General features: G+C 60.0%; 1 protein-coding gene across 3 annotated transcripts in view; it reads right to left on the bottom strand.

The window, feature by feature from the left end:
• The window catches only part of LOC102189594 (LIM/homeobox protein Lhx3), a 35044-nt gene continuing 29512 nt past the window's right edge, over positions 13525–19056 (bottom strand). For 2 of the 3 annotated variants that reach the window (XM_018056084.1, XM_018056086.1), the window contains 5 exons: positions 17719–17890; positions 16931–17133; positions 16056–16207; positions 15773–15944; positions 14599–15017 (listed from right to left, as the gene is read on the bottom strand). In XM_018056084.1, coding sequence (XP_017911573.1) covers positions 14599–15017; positions 15773–15944; positions 16056–16207; positions 16931–17133; positions 17719–17890 — 1118 coding nt within the window. Of the gene's footprint in view, positions 15018–15772; positions 15945–16055; positions 16208–16930; positions 17134–17718; positions 17891–19056 lie in introns of all 3 variants that reach the window. The other variant, XM_018056085.1, reaches the window with a different exon arrangement.

A 19056-nucleotide genomic window follows, 5' to 3' on the forward strand; every position in this document is an offset into this window, starting at 1 on the left:
CCCACCTCTCCAGTTACAGCTGGGAAACTGAGGCCCAGAAGGGGTGGGGTTCCCTCTGCCACGGGCAGCCCCCCGCAGACATACAGACCACTGTAGGTGATTCCCCGGCAGAGACAGGACAAGTGTCCTCCAGAGACGCTCTGAGGCCCTGGCCCTGGCCCCCTGGCCTCCCTGCAGACACGAGGGGCAGCCCCCACCTGCTGGCCAGGCTGTGCACGCTCTCTGGCCGTGGTCTAAACCCCGGGGGTGAAGCTCTGCTCTTGACTGGGACCCACTTCTACCAAACAGTGCACACCCCCCAGTCGCCCAGCAGGGCTTATCCAAACGGCAACGTGCAGGGTGTCCCTTTGCCCTCCGCCCAGCCCGGGACCCCGTGACTTTGAGCCCCTCCAGCTGGGAAATTGGAGAAGCGGCTCTGAAGCAGGAGGTGGTGGGGAGGCTGAGGGGGTGTGCGTGTGCCTGGCGCTGATGTGTGCGGACCTGGGGGTATGCGCCGCAGGCACGGATGTTCGGGCACACGTTCCCAGGCACATGATGTGGCCGTGTACACGTGTGCCAGCATGGGCACAAAGTCGCACATGTGAGAGCCTGTGTACACTCCTGGGGTGAGAGCGGATGCCTGCAAGGGGGCTCACCAGGCACCCTAGGCCTTACATTCCGGAGTCCTGAGACCCCCGGGAGAGGGGAAGACTTGGTCCTCCCAGCGGGCCCCCCACCCGCTGTTCCACCCCACAGAGCCGCACCCTGGGCTGCCCCCCCGACAGCTCTGGGACCACCCGCTGCCTCTCCCACGCCCAGCACTCTACTTAATGTCTTTCTCATAAGGAGTTTTAAATTATAAGCCTAAATGAGGTCCATAAATTTGACTTCATAAAATTCCACGCACATCATTTTCTAGCAGAAAAGGCTAAGAAATATTTTCCTGGAGACCCCCTGCGTCCCTCTCCCTGCGCAGTGTAACATTTATTCTAATATTAAAATGGCAGGTGTTCTATAAATCGTGAGTCATTAGCACGCTTCATTGATTTTTTCCCCGCAGCTCCCAGCCCGGGGAGAAGCCACGTGTAGATCCCAGTCTATTCGATTGAAATTCATACCCTATTTGGGGGTCAAAGAGCGGGACCCCATGAGCTTGAACTTCTATCAGCCTAAAGCTGATCAATACTTGGAGATATATTGGGGGCCGGCGGCTCACACAGATTAAGTGGCCATAAATGTGAGGTGTGGGAGCGGCCGGTGGAGAGGAGGCTGAAGACCGGGCCTGCTGCCTGGCCATTTGGGACTTTCCGGGGCCCCGGGGGCAGGGGGTCACCAGAGGTGCTGGACCCGGGTAGAGCGAATGTGGGGCTCAGCTGGGTGAGGAGCCCCTGGCCCACCCCGATCCCTCGGAGGTGGGGAAGGCAGAGGACACTTGAGGGGAACAGGGGACACCCTTTTTTAAAATTAATTTATTCTTTATTGAAGGATAATTGCTTTACAGAATTTTTCTGTTTTCTGTCAAACCTCAGCACGAATCAGCCATAGGTAGACATCTCTCCCCTCCCTTTTGACTCTTCCTCCCATCTCCCTCCCATCCCACCCCTCTGGGTTGACACAGAGCCAGACAGCAAATCCCCGTTGGCTCCCCATTTTCCATGTGGTAATGTAAGTTTCCCTGTCACTGTCTCCATGCATTGCGCCCTCTCCCCCCTCTCCCCATGTTCATAGGTCTGTCCTCTGTCTGTTTCTCCACTGTTGCCCTGTACATAGGTTCTTCAGTACCGTTTTCCTAGATTCCGTACGTATGCGTTAGAATACAGCATTTTTCTCTTTCTGACTCACCTCACTCTGTATAATAGGTTCTACATGGCACCCTTGGTTTTAATTGTAACAAGGGATTCAAGATCCAGCTGCAGAGCTTTGTCCTGCTGTTTTAGGGTCTCTGAAGCTGTCCGACCGTCTGTCTAGCCACTTCCTCCCCGCACTCAGGCCTCACAAGGGTTGGCTCCCATGGACGCCAACCATTTGGGCCTCTCTGGCCCTGCCTGGGGTTCCAGTCCATTCTGCCTCGACCCCTGGCCCCTCAAGGCAGGCCCAGGCCGTTCCTCCTCCCTGTGTGCCTTCGAGGACCCTGGGTGACATCGTACACCCAGCACCTCAAAGAACCCACTGTGCCCCATGCTGGGGAAAAGCATGCAAGGTCTGCAAAAGCCAGCCCTCACCCCGACCCCACCCTTATGAGGGGCGCATGGAGTCAGTGCTTACGTGCTGGGCCCCGGAAGGGTTGGGCTGACCCCACCTCTCCTCCCCCGACAGAAGTGGGTCCCCCTGGCTCCGGGGATGCTGAAAAGGCACGTCCTTGCTGTGCCCTTGCCGTGGGGTCACTGCGCAGAAGGATGCCACGCCCTCCCCCTTCCGCCCCCTCATATATCAAGCCCACCCTGCCCCACATGCAGCTCTGGCCTCCACCACAGAAGGCACGCGATCTGCTTGGTTATTAGGGAGATAAATAATTTGAACTCTGGCCTTTTACCTTTTCCCCCAGCAGGCGGGCCGCCCCCACGCCCCTTGGGCGCCCAGCCTGGAGGAGCAATTTCATTAGGAGCCCTGGCAGCTGGCAGAGACCACCCTGTGAGGCCAGCAAGGAGAATTTCTTTATGGAGATGAGACATAGGAATATGAAAATTTAAGCCGGAGCGGATGTAATTTAACTTTGCATTATTTATCGGGGACACAAATCCTTTCTAATATTGGCGGATTTGGGAGGGCTGGGCAGGGCTGCTGGAGCCTTTGCGGAGAGAGGGGGCTGCCGGGGACCTGCTTCCCACTCCCTCTGCCTGTAACAAGGGGACAGAAGAGTCGAGGGCACTGGTGGGCAGGAGGTGAGGTTGCAGATGTCCACCCAGGCCAGGCAGCCAAAGCAGGGGCAGGGAGACGGGCACCAGATGAGGGAAGGTCAGAGGCCCCCGGAGGTGCCCAGGACCCAACCGGGCTCCCAGCTGACTCACTTCTCCCTGCCCTCGGGGTGAGCAGGGCCCTGAAGACACACATACACGCGCACACACTCACACACGTGTGTGCACGTGCACACACAAGCGCACACATACACACATGCACACACTCACACACAGGCACGCACAAACATACATACACACATGCGCGCACGCGCGCACGCACACACGCACACACGCACACACACACACACACGTGCCCCTCCCAGCCCTGGAGGCCACAGGCCTGACATGCCGGAGTCCTCGGGGCTGGAAGCTACGCTCCAGGCCTCTCCTGAGTTTCTGGTGGGGCTCCCAGTCCCCGGCCCCCCATGGTTTGTAGACACCAGAACCATCTTTCCACTGGTCTCCCTATGTCCCCGGGTCCGAGGTTCCCTCATCTCCGAAGGACACTAGTCAGGGCCCATGCCATCTGCCTCCTCTCAACACGGTTTCGCCTGCAAAGACCCTGTTTCTCAATACAGTTCCATTCACAGGTACTGAGGGTAAGAAGTGGCCCTCTGTTTGGGGGGCACATGATTCAGCCCACAGCTGTTGGGAGGGGGGACATCTGCCACCTCACATGCACAGGACATTCAGAGGAAGGAACAGCCCGAGTGTGAAGCTGGGCAACAAAAATTTGATTTATTCTGTGCTCTTGAATGCTTTTTTTTTTTTCATAGAAAAGATGATTCAGTATAATTTGGTTCTTAAAATATTCAATTAACCAAAACTCCGGCTGTTTGCTAAGATGTAAATTCAGTTTACAAACAGGATTCTATCACAGAGCTTAGTAAATTCTGAGAACAATGTTAAGGAACTTTTACAACTCTATGAAATTCCCTTAAACATTTAAACTCCACTCACAGCCTTAATATTTTATCTCCTTGTTCATAACTTTGGTTTTGGGACATAACAAAGAAAAATTCCCCAAAGCATAAAACATCACGTATCTAAAAATCACAGCAGGGACTTCCCAGGTGGTCCTGCGGTTAAGACTGTGCTTTCAACGTAGGGGGCAAGGGTTCGATCACTGTGCAGGGAACTAAGATCCCATATGCTGTGATCCCATATCATGTGGCCAAACATGAATAAATAAAATGAAGAAAAAATAAAAAACATAGTAAACTTAGAAACAGGGTGACTCATGGCTTCTTAGGTTTCCAACGCTGTTTACAAAGTCAGTAAGAGACTGATCTAAAAGTCTGAATCCGTCATTTAATTAAACGTATCAGCTGGAATCACAAGCTGGTTGATGACTGATGGGCCAAGATTAAAACCAGGAAACAGGAAGCAGCAGATTCCTTGAAGCCCAGTCGGGAAAGCAGTCCACATGGAATTCCGCATTTTCCTGGCTCGAAGCTGCTCCCTTCCTGAAGACACAGGTGGTGAGGCTGTGGGCTCCGCACTGGCTCCCCGTCTCTCAGCCACTGCCCTGGGTCTCTGTCCCCCTGTTCTGGATGGCCTCGGGATGGTGAAGCTGGACCCAGGACGGCAGGGAGCAGGAGGAAGGAGGCAGCTTCGTCCAGCCCCTTCAGGCTGCCTGGGCTCCCCCCCGCCACAGCTGCCCCCTGACCCCAACCCCTCTCATCTCATCGCCAGTGACTAGGGGAAGCCAGGAGACAGTTCCCATTGAAAAAAACCCTTCAGAGTGTTTGTTAAAGGACATGACAGGAGGTGGGCCAGCCGGGCCTCTTGGGGAGGGGGCTCCCATTGGCCTAGACCCTCGTGGGGCGCCTGCCCACCCACCGGCCACCTCCAGCCCACGCACAAAGCGCCAGATGGACAAGATGCACGGCCAGATGCAGGGGTGGACGGCACAGGCCGGCGGGGTGGGTGAGGGGCTGCATGGGCCCCCAGACCCACTGGAGGCCCCAGCTGATCGGCCAGCAGGGAGGCCTGCATGTGTGGGCCGGAGGAGGGGCCATGGGCCGGAGCCAGCAGAGGAGAACCCCGTGGGACTCAGGATGGCCCAGAGGTGGGGAAACATGGAAAGGTGAGGGCCATCTCGGAGACGGCGTCACACGAACGGGTGACCCGGAGGAGCAGCAGCAGCTCGGTGCTGGGCTGCCTCGCGGTTCTCCTGCACCCCCACCCCTCCTGGTTTGGACCCACCTCCTGCCTGCTCCCCAGCTGGTCCCCAGGGCGCCCCTTCCATCTCTGTGTCCTCCGGAGACCGTGGCTGAAAGCTGCCCAAACCCAACGTCTAACCCCAGATGCGAACCTCCTCTGACCGGGACGAGCCCACCCAGTTGCTCCCAGAGAGAGAAGCCTTGCTTCCTCTCAGCACCCACTGCCCTGCCAACTGAGATCCTCCCCAAGCCAACAATCACGTTCACCCACTTCCAGGCCCGAGCCACCACGATGGCACAACTCACAGTGTTACATGCTCGTGCGGAGCACCCAGGAGCCTGTGAGAACAGCAGCCCCAGGACTGAAGTTGGGGAAACTCTGCAGGACCAAGCCAGTGACCCCCGGTGGGGGAGGAGAGAGCTGGGAGTGGGTGGGAGTCCCTAGATGGTGCGCAGAGCCCCATCAGAGACAAGAAGATTATATTAATAGCTGGGGGTGGGAGTAGCCTTGGTATGGGAACCTTCTAGAAAAGGAGAGGAAGTCTGCATAGGGTTGGTCCCTCAGTCAGGAGGTGCCCCTGGAGAAGGAAGAGGCTGACCCTTCCCCGGTGGGTCCTGGACTCAGAGACGTACAGGGAGGGGCAGCCGTGCCAGTGTGGCCCTGCCAGCTTGGTGAGCGGCCCCCTCCTACCCAGACCGGACTCTGTCGATCCTGCCAGGAGCTGACACCCCCCCAGGAGCCCAGTACAAACAACGGGAGGGGCTTGATTGGCCAGTCAGACCTCAGACAAGACCACCAGCAGACACGTCTCAGAAAGGACACTTCATGGCCCAGGAAACGGCCAGGCTGTGACACCAAAGAGAAGAAGCAGGTCACGAAGCAGCTGTGTATGGTTGCGACACCCCCAGACACGCAAGCCACAGTGAAGAAAGTCTGGACGGAGCTACGCCAACACGGCATCTTCGGTTGGAGGAATTCCGGGCACCGGGAGGGCGGAGTGAGATTTTGTTTTTCTACTTTGGTCATATTTTGCAGGATGAGCACACACCACTTTCCTAAGCAGAGCATGAGCCATCGGCATTAGTTTGTAAGCCCGGGCAGTGGCCTCTGCCCTCTTGACCTAGGAGATGGGCCAGGAGGCCAGGGACCCCCAGGAGACCCCAGGGAAGACCCCAGAAGCTCTCACCAGCCGGCCGTCTTTCAGATCCCTGGAGGGCCCCAGGCTAGGTGGTCCCCACAGGTGACATCATCTCTCCAGGCAGTCAGGTACCCCAGGCCCCCATATTTCACCTCCCTGCCAGCCAGCCACCCCCCACCCCGGCTCCGTTCTGAAGCCTGGTGTCACCTGAAGGTTGAGGGGAGAACTCCGCCCACATCAGTTACGACCCGGCTCAGGCCGCAGCTCATAAAACTCGCTTCCTGGTCGCCCTCAGCCCTGCCAGCGGTGTGTCCAGAGCCCACCCCCACCGGGCGTCCTTTTAACTAATAGGGCACTTTGTTTAATGAGGAGAGTTTGCATAAGAGGAACTTGCTAATTAAACTTTAAACCTTGTCATTCTAAAGATTAGCCAAGCTCTGAACAGAGAGCATTTGTCATGGAGAGAGGGAGCCACCCTCCCTGCAAGAAAAAGCCAGCTGAGGGTCTTGCCTCAGCAGCTTCTGGCTGACCATCCAAGATGGAATCTTCCGGAAGGTATAGGAAACTCCTGTCCCAGGTCAGGAACGTCCGAGGTGGCGCTAGCGGTAAAGAACTCACCTACCGATGTAGGAGACCTGAGAGGTGCAGGTTTGATCCCTGGGTTGGGAAAACGATCCAGAGAAGGAAATGGCAACCCACTCCAGTATTCTTGCTTTGAGAATCCCATGGACAGAGGAGCCTGATGGGCTGCAGTCCACAGGGTTACAAGAGTCAGACATGGCTGAGGCAACTGAGCACGCATGCCCCAGGACGAGCCTGGCTTCCAAGGACCCCCATGGAGGGAACGTGTTCCCCACACCCCACCCAGATGCCAGGCGCAATGAGGCTTGGGGCCCCGTCTGCAGGCTTAACACTGCGGCCACAGGTATTCGGGAGGAGTAAGTGTCATGTGAGGTGCCCGAGTAGCTGGAGGCTTGAGGACCCCTTCCCTCCTGTCACCCCTCCTTTCACCTGCCTGCGATCACCTGGGGACCTGTGCCCGCAGCTCAGAGCTGGCCGTGGCTGGCTGGCCGGCCTCCCCTGCCCTCCAGAGTGCAGAAGCCCCAGGGGCCACTGCCAGCACTGGCCACTCACCCAGCCTACAGCCAGCTTTGTTTCCCCAGCAAAGAAAGAAAGTGGGGCGGAGGCAGCATGTGAAGGGGATGTGTGCCACCAAGTCACGTATCACCCGGGAACATCACAGGTCTTAACATCTGACCTTTCTGGAGGTCAAACCAGGCTGGCGGTCAGGGCAGGCTGCCTTGGGGACACAACTGAGCCACTCCCTGAATGACCACCAGGCCTGGAAGGCCTCCCCCCAGCAGTGGGGTCTTCCACATCCTGCTCCAGTCCTGACAAGCCCTTTCCAGGATGGGGAGCATGTCGTTAGCATCCATTCTCGTCGCCCGCTGGAAGCTGGTGACAGCAGGCCGCTGTCCTCAGCCGGGGAGCGTGCCCCTGCGGCCAGGCCGTTGTCTTGCAGGCGGGGTCCAGGGACGCAGGGCACAGACACACTGTCCCCCTGTCTCCGCAGCAGTGCTGAGGACCCTCTGTGTGCACCACCCTGGAGGGGAGGGGGCAGAGGGGAGGGGCTCTGGGAGGGCCTTTGAGGGACCCGTCTGGGAAGAGGGAGCTCTTAAAGGGGTGGGACCCTGATGCTGATCCCAGGAGCCAGCTGGACGGGGAGGAGGACAAGGAGGGTGACAGGGAGGGGGGACGGGAGGGGGAGGGGCAGAGGGGTGGGGAGGGGGAGGGGCGGGGCGGGGAGGGGGGGAGGGGGACTCTAACGTGGCCCCCCTTGCTCGATTTCCTGCTCTTCGTATTAGCTGTGAGCCAGCTCTGCCTGGGAGGGTGAGTGGGCACCCTTTGTATAACTGAGGTGAAATCCACGCAACATAAAACGAACCATTTTAAAGTCTACAAGGTGCAGCCACCACCTGAGTCAAAGCACCTCCTCCTGCCCGAAGAGAAACCCCGGACAAGCCACGCCTTATCCCGCCCACCCCAGAGCCCCGAATCCACTTTCTGTCTCTATGGATTCACCTGCTCTGGACACTTGGTGGAGACTGAATTACACAGTGTGTGTGGCCTTTTGTGTCAGGCTGGGTCAGGAAGATCCCCTGGAGGAGGGACAGGCTACCCACTCCAGTATTCCTGGGCTTCCCTAGTGGCTCAGCTGGTAAGAGTCGGACACGACTGAGCGGCTTTCACTTCACTCCTTCACGCAGCACGGCCTTTCTAACTTCCCGAGTTGTAGCGAGTCTGTGCCCCACCCCACGGTAGTGGTGGCCCACTGTTAGCATTCACGCACAGATGGATGGATGTTTGGGCTACATCCGCGTTGTGGCTGCAGCGAACACGCTTGTAAAGGTGCTTGTCTGAGTCCCTGTTTTCGGGTCCTTTGGGTTTGACCTAGGAGTGAAATAGCATCACGTGGTGATTCAAGGTTTCTATCTCTGGATCCATCAAGCGGTTCTCCTCAGCTGCTCCGTGGACATTCCCACCAGCAGTGCCCGGGCCTCTGATCTCTCCCCTCCCAGCGTCCTGACTGCGGGGAGCAGCATCTCCAGGGCTCTGATCCCTGTTTCCCTGGAGCCGGGACTGTGAGCGCCTCCTCCTGGGCGCGATGACCAGGATCACCGCTCTGACGGATGAGGACACAGGGCTTGCCGTGGTGCTGAGCAGGGACCACCAACGTGGGGCTGGGCCATGGCGTCCCTCCCGGCCCTCAGGTTCTAGTGTGAGAAGTATGAAAGCAAAAGTGTTAGTCACCCAGCCGTGCCCGATTCTTTGCGAGCTCACGGACTGTAGCCCGCCAGACTCCTCAGTCCATGGAATTCTCCAGGCAAGAATACTGGAGTGGATAGCCATTCCCTTCTCCAGGAGATTTCCCAACCCAGGGATCGAACCCAGGTCTCCCGCATTGCAGGCAGATTCTTCACCGTCTGAGACAGCAGGGAAGCCGCCAGATTCTTGGACGGGGTCCTGGTAGACAAGGACCTCCTCCAGCCATTCCTCACCCTGCCTGCCACCAGGGGGGCGGACACTGACGGAGCAGGGCAGATGGGCGTGAGCCAGCCCTGACTCCATCTGGCTTCCCCGCCCCTCCATTCTCAAGCACAGGGGGACTTCCCTAGCAGTCTGGTCCAGTGGTTCAAGACTTCACCTTCCAACGTAGGGGGTGTGAGTCCAACCCTTAGTCAGGAAGCTAAGACACCACATGCCTCCTGGCCCCAAATAACAAAGCATAAAACTTGCTTTGGTTTTAAATCCCACTGACCTGGAGGCGGTGGTACCCACTGGACCCGAGGGAGCTGCACATATTCGGGACTGGGAACACAGAGCTTCAGGTTGTAAGAAATTCAATGAAGACTTTAAAAATGGTCCACATCAAAAAAAAAAAAAAAAGCATCCCAGGGCACCATAGGGCTTCCAGAACTTGAGAGGGAAGTGGGGTTCCCCTCACAGCAACCAGACCTACAAGGTAGGGGAACGGTCCTGGGGCAACCCTGTCCACGCCCTTGCCCCGAGGCAGGTCTGATCCAAGCCTGACCGAGGTGGGCATTTGACATCTGGAACAGCAGACTGGGATCCCCCTATCCGACCTCGGTTCACATGTCTTTGCCCTCAGAGAATGTGGGTGCACAGGGGGCTGAGTGTGAGCTGTGTGGAGAGGGGGTGAAGGTGTGTGCGTACAAGTGTCTCTGGCATGTGCATCCGTGCCCCACAGAGCTCTGTGTCGCAAGTGTGTACGGCCCCCTGGGTCCGGTGGGTCCCACCACCTCCTGGTCAATGGGATTTGCCCTAAGAACAGTGCACTGGGTGCTTTAGTGGTGCCTGCTTCCGGCTTTGCCTTGGGAAGTGTCCTAGCAAACCCGGAGAGGAGGTTATACGTGCTACTCCTCAGGCTCAGAAAGGTTGAGCAGCTCACCCATGGTCACACAGCTGCAGTGAGTAAGTAGAATGGAGGGGAGGGTCCCAGGTCCCTTAGCTGGAGCCCGTGTGCTCCACCAGGTCCTTAACCACAGGCATGGGGCTCAGGGGAGCCCTGGACATCCTCATCCCGTGCCCCTCGTGCTCACTGGGACCTGACTCCAGCCCCAGCTCTGCAAGTGTGACCTCAGTGGGCACGTCCCACTGTCTGGACGGGCTTTCGGGAGCATGTGGAACTGAGGACTGTGTCAGCATCTGGGGGCTTATGGCCACTCCTCTGGGGATGGCCTCCGCACCCGCTGTGACACGCTCTCTCTCACACACACACGCACACACACGCTCCCGTACATGCACACGTGTGTCTCCTTGACTCTGGAGTCTGCAGTTTCCATACTTCTCTCCCAGGTCTGGCCTTGGACTGCATTCCTGCGATGCCCCCCGAGACAACTGCTTCTTAGGCTCCTATCTCTTTTTGAATGCTGAGGGGGGGCTCTGCTGGTCAGGAGGGAATATTTTTATGGTAAAAAATGAGCTGCGCTGCATCAGTGCCAGGGGGGTGGGAGCCGTCACCGCAGGTCACCTAGGCAGACTGATGAAAATTCTGCTTATGAAGTCGCTGCTCCCCCATTAATTAGGGGGGAGGGGGGCCCGCGTGCCACTGAGCACCTCGCCCACGGCCAAAAGCTTGTCAACACTTCCCACGAAGAATGAAAATGTAAATACCTTTCAGATTATTCAATGTCACCAAGGTATGGAAAAAGGTCGGAATGCTGGGTGTCATTTATCTCGTTGCGGATTTGAAGAGCTTTTTTCTATTAAATTTCTTAAAATTAATGTTTTATGTTGCTCAGAGTAATTTGAACAATTATGGGCTTAAAGAATTGATCATTACAGCCCCTGGGATTCAGAGCTCCAGACTGAGTCCTTTGAAAACCCACTGATTTATCGTTTGGCTGCTCAACCAGGCAAGCTCCTGGGATTTGGGTCCCCAACCCCCTCCTGCCCCAGGCGGGGGCCAGTCCCCAAGACACACCGCGCGATCTGCCTGCGGAAGAGAAGCCAGTGGGTCCCCAGGTCTCCAGGAGAGGGGGGAGGGGGAGGAAGGGGTGTCCCTGATTCCAGAGCTTTCACCCGCCCTGAGCAAATTTTATATTTAAAAGGAAAGAAGTCCTTTTACATACTGGTCGAAATTGTTTTTTATCATTCAGGTATTCACCTTTGATAATGTATGCAATCGTCGGATTCAAAGATGAAAAGTGTGATAACACGGTCAAGATGAATATTCCGCTTATGTTAAAATTTAAAGTTCTAAGTATTACGATACAGAGGTTACTGTTTTTCAAAAGTGAACAAGCCCCAGCCCCTCAGGAAAAAAATGCTCTGGTGTGTCCCGCCTCCCCGCCAGGGTGCCTCCCACCCCGAGCCCGCCTCCCACACCCGCTGGCCGCATTTCCGAGGGAGTCAGGGGCGGACGCGGCGCCGCCCCCAGCTCCAGCCTCCGGAAGGCAGCCGCACCCAGCCCCCCGGCCCCGCCCCAGACCCTGCGCCCACCCGCTTCTCAGGGCCCTGGCTGCCAGGAGCGGGTTGGGCGGGAAAACCCCTCGTGGGCGCGCCCCTGGCCTCTGAGCTGGGAGCCCATCGCCTGCATCCGCAGGGAGACAGGGCGTCGGGAGCCCACATCCTGCGCTAACTCCCACACGCCTCTAGACGGCCCGCCCGGTTAACAGGGTCCATCGTGGGAAATAAGCCGTCGTGGTCTCCAGGTGACCCCCGCAGGGGCCCGTAAGATGGGCGTCCGCTTTCCTCTGCGGACCCGCCCGAGGTCCTCCCGGCCTGAGATCGGCCCCGCTCGCCTCCTCACTGGGCCTCGGTTAGGGCTTTGCCCACCCTCCCAGTCCAGGGTCACGTCCCCATACTGAGCTGGGCCAGTACCTGGGAGCCCTCGTGTCTGCCCGCGCGGGCCCGCGGGAAGGGGTTACCCGGGGGCAGGCGCTCCGCCCAAGTGGGGAGACAGACCCGCGAGGTGTGCATACGCCCGGCTGACCGAGACCCACTCAGCTGAGCGCTCGCCCGCCGGGACGCGGGGCGCGGCCCCGACGGGGTCCACTCTCCCCGGACCCCCACCAGGTCTGGGGTCTGGGGCCCCGTTGCCGCCCGGACGCGCCGCCAGCTGGGAGCCCGCGACCAGGCGGAGGCTCCCTCGGGCACACTTGGCACTTTATTAACCTGTCAGTGCCTGAAAGGTCCCAGGCGGCCTGGGGGAGGTGTCCAGGCCGGGGGTAGGGTTGGGGGGTGGGGCCCGCGGCGACTGGAGGATTTATACTCCCCTTGGGCTGCCCGAGGCGGCAGCGTCCGTCCCGCCTCCGCCAGGCCCCCTCCCCAAACGCTGAATCCCACCCAGACAGGCTGTCTTCCTTCCCCTCGAGGGCGCCCCTTGCAGGAGAGAGTCCAAAGTGGTCCCCTCGAGGACCGCGCCCCTGTGCGGCTCAGCCACACTCCTGGGAGGCTGAGATCTCAGACCACCAACCCCTAGTCCAGCCTGGGACACCTTTCACTTCCAGCCACTAGGCCTCTGCTCACCGGCGGCTGACACACCACCCACTCGCACTTCGGCTCAGCCAGGCTCTTCCCTGGGCACTCCCCTAGACTGAAGGGTGATGGGGACACTTCTCCCATTGATTCCCTGAATTTCCTCCCGAGGGCCTCCCCCATTCCTTGCCATTCTTCCTGGCAGCTGCCAGCAACATTCTTGGGGGGAGGGGAGGGCACGCTCTGGGTTCAGGGCAACAGCACGTGCTGGTGAGGGAGCTGACCCTACTGGGGTGGGCGGGATTGGGGGGCAAGTGGCTTGACCAAAGCCCCTTGGGCTGCCTGGTGGTCGGGGAGGGTGGGGGACATCTGGGGAGCTCCCCTCCTCCTCGCCAGGTCACTTGCTCAGCTTCTCACAGCAAGTTAGCAGGTCGCTGGGACTGGAATCCTAGCTGCAGAGCCCCTGGTGACCGCGTTCCTGAATCTCCAGACTAGTTGACTCCTGCAGCCCCCTCCCCCTGCTGAAGCCTGCTCCAAGTGGTGAGCAGTTTTGCCTGGTCCTGTCACCTGGCCACCCCAGCGCCCACCTCTCCCAGGGACAGAGTGGGAAGGCCCAGCCCCTCCACCTGAGGTTGGACCGTCTGTTCTCCTAAGTCTCCGTCCAGTGCTCAGAAGCCTGGCGGATCTCAGGACAAAGGGGCCCCCTATCCACACCAGGTGTTGTCCCTGGCAAGAAGCCAACAGCTACCCCAACGGGGCTTCCAGCTTTCAGAGATCCATCCTCATCCCCAACGCCCTCTCCTCCCCCAACCCTGAGCCTCACTGAACATACAGGCCTTCCAATGACTGTAACTGACGAATTTATTGAAGTCTGGGAGAGACCTGATGGTCAGGGAATAAATAAAAGACAGGGGAACGTCACAGCAACAACAGGTAGCTGGGGATGCAGGCTTGAGGAATAACTTGAATCCACACGCGGCCAGCGTCTGTGTCCGTGGTGGCCAGCGGCAGAAGCATCTGGCAGGGGGGCAGCTGGGAGGAGCCCCCGCCCCGCCCTTCCTTTGCCTGTGGGGCGTCCAATCCATGGGCAGTCGGAGCCCACAGGGAGAACGGGAGCTGGGGGATGTTTGGCAATGGAAATAGGTGGGCTGGGCTTGGCCTGAGCTCTGAGGGCAGCTGTGACAGGTCAGGGGGAGGGGGTGCAGGGATGAAAACCTAGTCTGGACTGGAGGAAGCTCCTTAAGGGTTCCGAGAGTCCGCCTCCACCCCCAGGGTAGTGGGGTCCAGAAGCATCGAAAGATCTAGACCCAATGGCCCCAGGGGAGGGGTGGGGAGGGTCCCGGGGAAGACAGGAATTGGTGGCAGGGAGGCCCCTAGAGGGAACAGGAAGTTTGCAGGTGTGGCCTCCCCAAAGCCACCTCCTGCCTGGACAGACAGCCTGATCTCTGACTTAAAGAGAGGGTTGGCGGGGGGCTAGAGAATTCAGATATATAGAACCTGGGAAACGAAAGCACAATTAGTATTATTTTTAATTTTAGAAATTAAAGCATCTTCCAGCCTGAGGGCTGTGCTGGTCTGGGCAGAGGCCCCTGAGGGGAGCAAAGGCCTGGCCCCCCCAGGGTGACATTTCCTGTGGGGAAACAGCGGCAAGCAGTCGGTTGATTGGTCGATAAAGGGAAAAATCTGCTTACAAAACAAGGCTTGCTGAGAGGCCCCCAGTTTCAGCAGCAGCAGCCTCTCAGAACCGTACTGGGAGAGTCCCTCTGCCTGGGTGGGAGGGGCACTCCCAGAAATGAGCCCTCCGGAGTCTGCATCCTGTTCCCCGAGGCACTGCGTCCTGCAGAAATCCGTGCTTCAGGCAGGAGAGCTGCTACCAAGACTCCTCACGCCCGAGGCTCGAGGGCACAGGGACTCAAGTCAGAATTGAGCGTGGTCCACCTCGTCCAACCAGGAGGCAGGGCTGGCAGGGAAGTCGGGGTAGCCCCCGCTGCTCCCGGTGGAAAGGTCGGAGCTGGGTCCGTTCCCTGCCAGCACTCTCATGGGTGGGGGCCCACCTGGGGCTCCCGTGGGCACGAGCCCCAAGCCGGCGTCAGGATACACCAAGCTGGAGAGGAGGGGCTGGGGGCCAGAGAGGCTCTGCAGGGCGGCAGGCGAGGGGGGGACGCCGTAGGGGCTGCCGGGGCGCAGCTCTCTGTACTGCTCTGGGCCGGCCAGGCCTCCATGCTCCAGCGGGAAACTGCCCGGGGCCCCCGAGGGCCGGCCCAAGGCCGGGGCAGGCTCTCCCAGGCTGCTGTAGAGGCCACTGGCGGGGCCCATGTCGGCCATGGCTGGCTCGTCTGCAGTGGAAGCAGAGGGCGATGCTTAGTACCCACCTGCTGCCACCTCTGGTCCCCCTCAGTGCCCCCTTAAGGCGCGGTGTGCCACACCAGGACGGGTCAGCCCACATCTCTCACCCTTTCACCCCTGAGTTTGTTCAGCTCCATCCCACCTGATTCCTATGGAACTGTGTGCTGGGATCAGGGCCAAGAACTGTCCAGTCGGCACCCAGAGATCCAGTATGATCCCAAGGCTGCCCAATTTTGTAGATAAGTTAATTGAGGCTCAGAGAGGCTAGGTGAGTAGCCTAAGGTCACAATGCCGCCAAACAATCTCCTAAACAAACCCTCTGAGGATGGACATTAAGAGCTGGCTGGGGGCGGGATGGGGGGGGGAACTCCTTGCTTTGGTGAAAGGAGATAATTGGGTTCCAGAGATGAGGGTGGACCCTCCTCCAACTCTAAGCAGCTAGGACCTTTCATCACCCAAGACTGTGATGCTGCCTTCCTAAAAAATCACTGTTAAGTACCAAGTGCCCTGGGTGGGGGCGGGGGTGGGGGGATGGTCAGACCCTCCCTCCAGGACAAAGCCTGCCAAGGGACACGCGCAAGCCACAGGGTTTCGGTCCCCCTCCAGAAGAAGGGCAATGGTCCCGTGTGGCCAAACCACAGGGCTTGGGGATGGGCGCCAGGGTCTATAGAGACGGGGACCGGGACATTGATTCCCAGGCTCCAGCAGTCAATCAGCCCAACGCTCTTCCCAACTCCGCCTGTACCGGTGAAGGAGACCTCCGCGTCGCTGTCCTGCCCCTCCTCCTGGACGCTGTCCTTGTCAGACTTAGAGCCGCCTCGGGTGCGCTTCATGTTTCGGAAATACTGGCCCCAGCGCTGCCGGCCCGCGTCCTTCTTGAGCCTCTTTTCCTTGGCCCGGCGATTCTGGAACCACACCTGGGGGCGGGGAGCGCGGTAGGGGCCGATGAGTGGCCGCCGCTCTGGGACCCAGGGTGGCCCTTGTTTGCCAGTGGCTCGCAGGGCGCGCGGGGGCCCCGGGGCGCTGACCTGCACGACACGCATGTCTAGGCCGGTCTCGGAGGAGAGCTGCTCCCGCACGTGGCGCGCGGGCTTCGGCGAGGTGTTGTAGGCGCTCTTCAGAGTCTCCAGCTGCTTGGCTGTGATAGTCGTGCGCGGCCTCTTGGCCGTGGCTTCGGCCTCTGCACCGCGGGGGAGGCGTGAGGCTGGGCCTGCTCGGCGCTCCCACCTCCCTCGGGGCCCGCGCACGTCGGGGCCAGAGGTGCCGCCGCCGCCGCTGCGACCGTCCGCCTCGCCGCCTCAGCGGGGAGGCCAGAGGTTTTTGCGAGACGCGGGTGCCCGGAGCGATGGAGGAAACGCGCTGGGCGGTGCCACGGCCCAGCCAGGGGCGGCCCCGAGGCGGCCTTCTTTAGGGACCCAGCCGCCCTGGATCCGGGCGCAGGCGCCTCCAGCCTCGGCCCCCCACAGACAAGCGCTGCCCCCCTAACCCTCCCTCGCTCCTCTTTGTTCTAAGGGTGTGGGTAGGGTCTGATCTTCACGGTCAAGGATTTAGGGCGATAATTCAGACCCGCAGAGCTAATCCACGTAATTCAGGCCAATCTCCCTACGCCCGGGAGGGAGGCGGCTACTAAGACCCCAGACCCGGCTTTCCCAGATTGGGTCTGCTAACTGTTCCCTCCATCTCGGGCTCCCGGACCTGGAGGCAGGGGCGCCCCCAACACCTCCGCCCAGAGAGAAGACGCTTAAGTTCTTGCCGCTTAGTGAGCGCTTCGCTGGGGACGCTGGAGGGAAGGATCCCTCCACACCCGACCCGGACGGGCCTTAGCCCCGCTTTGCAGGGGAGGAAAGGGGAGGGTGGGCCGTGCTCAGGCCGAGCCCCGTGACCGTCGCCCTCTCCCACTGACCTCGCTGCTTGGCTGTCTCGTAGTCTGCCTTGCACACGAGCCGGCTGTCCTCCATGAGATAGAACTCGTCGCCCGTGGCCAGCTGCCGCTTGCACACGACGCAGGCGAAGCAGTGCAGGTGGTACACGAAGTCCTGGGCGCGGCGCACCACCTGCGTGGGCGGGATGCCCAGCTGGCACGCAGCGCACTTGGTCCCGAAGCGCCTGCGGGACGCACAGGGCGCGGCTCAGAGCGGCCGCCTCTCCTTCGCCCGGAGCGGGTCGGAGAACCGCGAAGGCGGTGCGGGGCAGGGCGGTTCCTGGAGGACGGCTTCCCCGGCCCTGCCGCTGGTCGCAGAGACTACCCGCAGGGACTACCGAGAAGGGGATCCGGATGCTCTGGGGCACACAGCTGTCCTCTGTGCCCGGATGGGGGAGGTGAATTCGGAAGGGCAGGGCCCTGGCCACCGGGGCCGACCTGCAAACCCATGAGTCCTCTGCCGGGTAGGAGCCCCATCCCCACCATTAAGCACGAATACAAGACCAACACGAAGAGAGAGCACGTCCAATAGAGGTTTACAAACGGGGTTATCATTTTAACGGCTGCTTCAATGATTCACAAAATTAATTACTTTAAAAGATTGTTAGTGGGCCAGCCCAGCCGCCAACAGAGAGGCCCCGGGGTGCCCTGTTTGGGAACAGGAGGGGTGTGGAGATGGGGGGGTTCAGGGCTCCAGACTTGGTTACGCGAAGGCCCCGGGGGTCCCCCTGGGTGCGCCACCCCTCCCCCCAGGCAGCTGGCGGGCTCACTTGAAGAAGTCGTCCTTGCAGTACACGCTCTCCCCACGGCTGAAGCAGCGCTCGGCCAGCGGCGCGTGGCAGTCGCTGCACTTGAGGCACTTGCTGTGCCAGTGGCGGTCCAGAGCCTTGAGGATGAAGCGGTCCAGGATGTGCTGGTCGCAGCCGGCACACAGCGGGATCTCTGCAGGCGGGGAGGAGCCACCGCGCTCAGGGCCGCCGCACAGAGTCGAGGCCTCCCCATCGCACCCAGCTCCCAGGACCGGGCTGCCAGGAGGCCCCCTTCCCGGCACACCCTCGTCCCCTTGGGTGGCCACCCAGCTCCCTGAGTTCAGGGAAAGTGTGGCTCGGAAGTCCGTGCCTGGCCCACAGTGGAAATCCAGGACAACTGAAGCTAGGCTTAGAAACATGCCCAGGGCAGATACCCTCAACTGCAAAATGTTTCCAGTGCACGAAGGACGAACTTTGAGCTCAAATGAAACCCTCGCCCCCGGGGGCTGTCTCAGAGGCTGGGCTGGAAACCAGGTCCTTACCATCACCAGAGGCCCGGCACACATGGGCCATGGGGCATCCACCACCCAATGGCCCTCTTTCCTCGCACAGTCAGGCACCATGGTAGCCCGAGACTTGTGGCAGGTGTGGCTGCCCAGCCCCGTGGCCCTGACCCAGGCCTGTCTTTGGGTGGCCCTGTGGGGTACTGGATGTATGGACGCTCTGTCCTCTTGCTCAAACATGGATGCCTGAGCACACACAGTAGGCATTTTGCCTTCCCCATAGAGACACTTGGGTTCTGCTCCCCTGGGACTGCAGGCCTCGGGGGGGGGGGGGAACCAGGCTGGGAAAATGCAGGGCCTGCCTGTGAGAGCCACAGGTCCATGGGGGTGCTTTGCAGGGTGTTCAGGGCATGAGGACAATCTGTTAATTTAGAAAAGGTCTCCCGAGGGCAGAGAGCCTCGAGCAGGAGCTGGAACCTACTCAAATATATCACCACCTCAGCACACTCACCTCGCTGACAGTGGACCCCCTCCAGCCCCAGGCCGGCCTGGCAGCCGGCGAAAGGGCAAGCGAGGGACCTTCCTTTGCTCCATGCTGAGAGAAACGGAATCAACCTCCCTCCTACAGCCCTGGGCACCACGAAGGACCGGGTCCCGCGTCGGGCAAAACCGCGGCCCTGGGTGCGGAGCCTGAGGATCTGCTGCCTGCCCTGGCCCTCCAACCCCGGTGGGCAATGGCAGGGCGGCGGGCGAGGACACCCGCCTTAGAGCTGGTCGCTGGACAGGCCCGCGCGGCGCGGATTCAGCACCGCGGCCCGGACAGCTCCTGGAGCGCGCTACCCGCGGAGCCCCGCGT

Source organism: Capra hircus, chromosome 11, assembly GCF_001704415.2.
Source record: "Capra hircus breed San Clemente chromosome 11, ASM170441v1, whole genome shotgun sequence".
Classification (NCBI taxonomy): Eukaryota; Metazoa; Chordata; class Mammalia; order Artiodactyla; family Bovidae; genus Capra; species Capra hircus.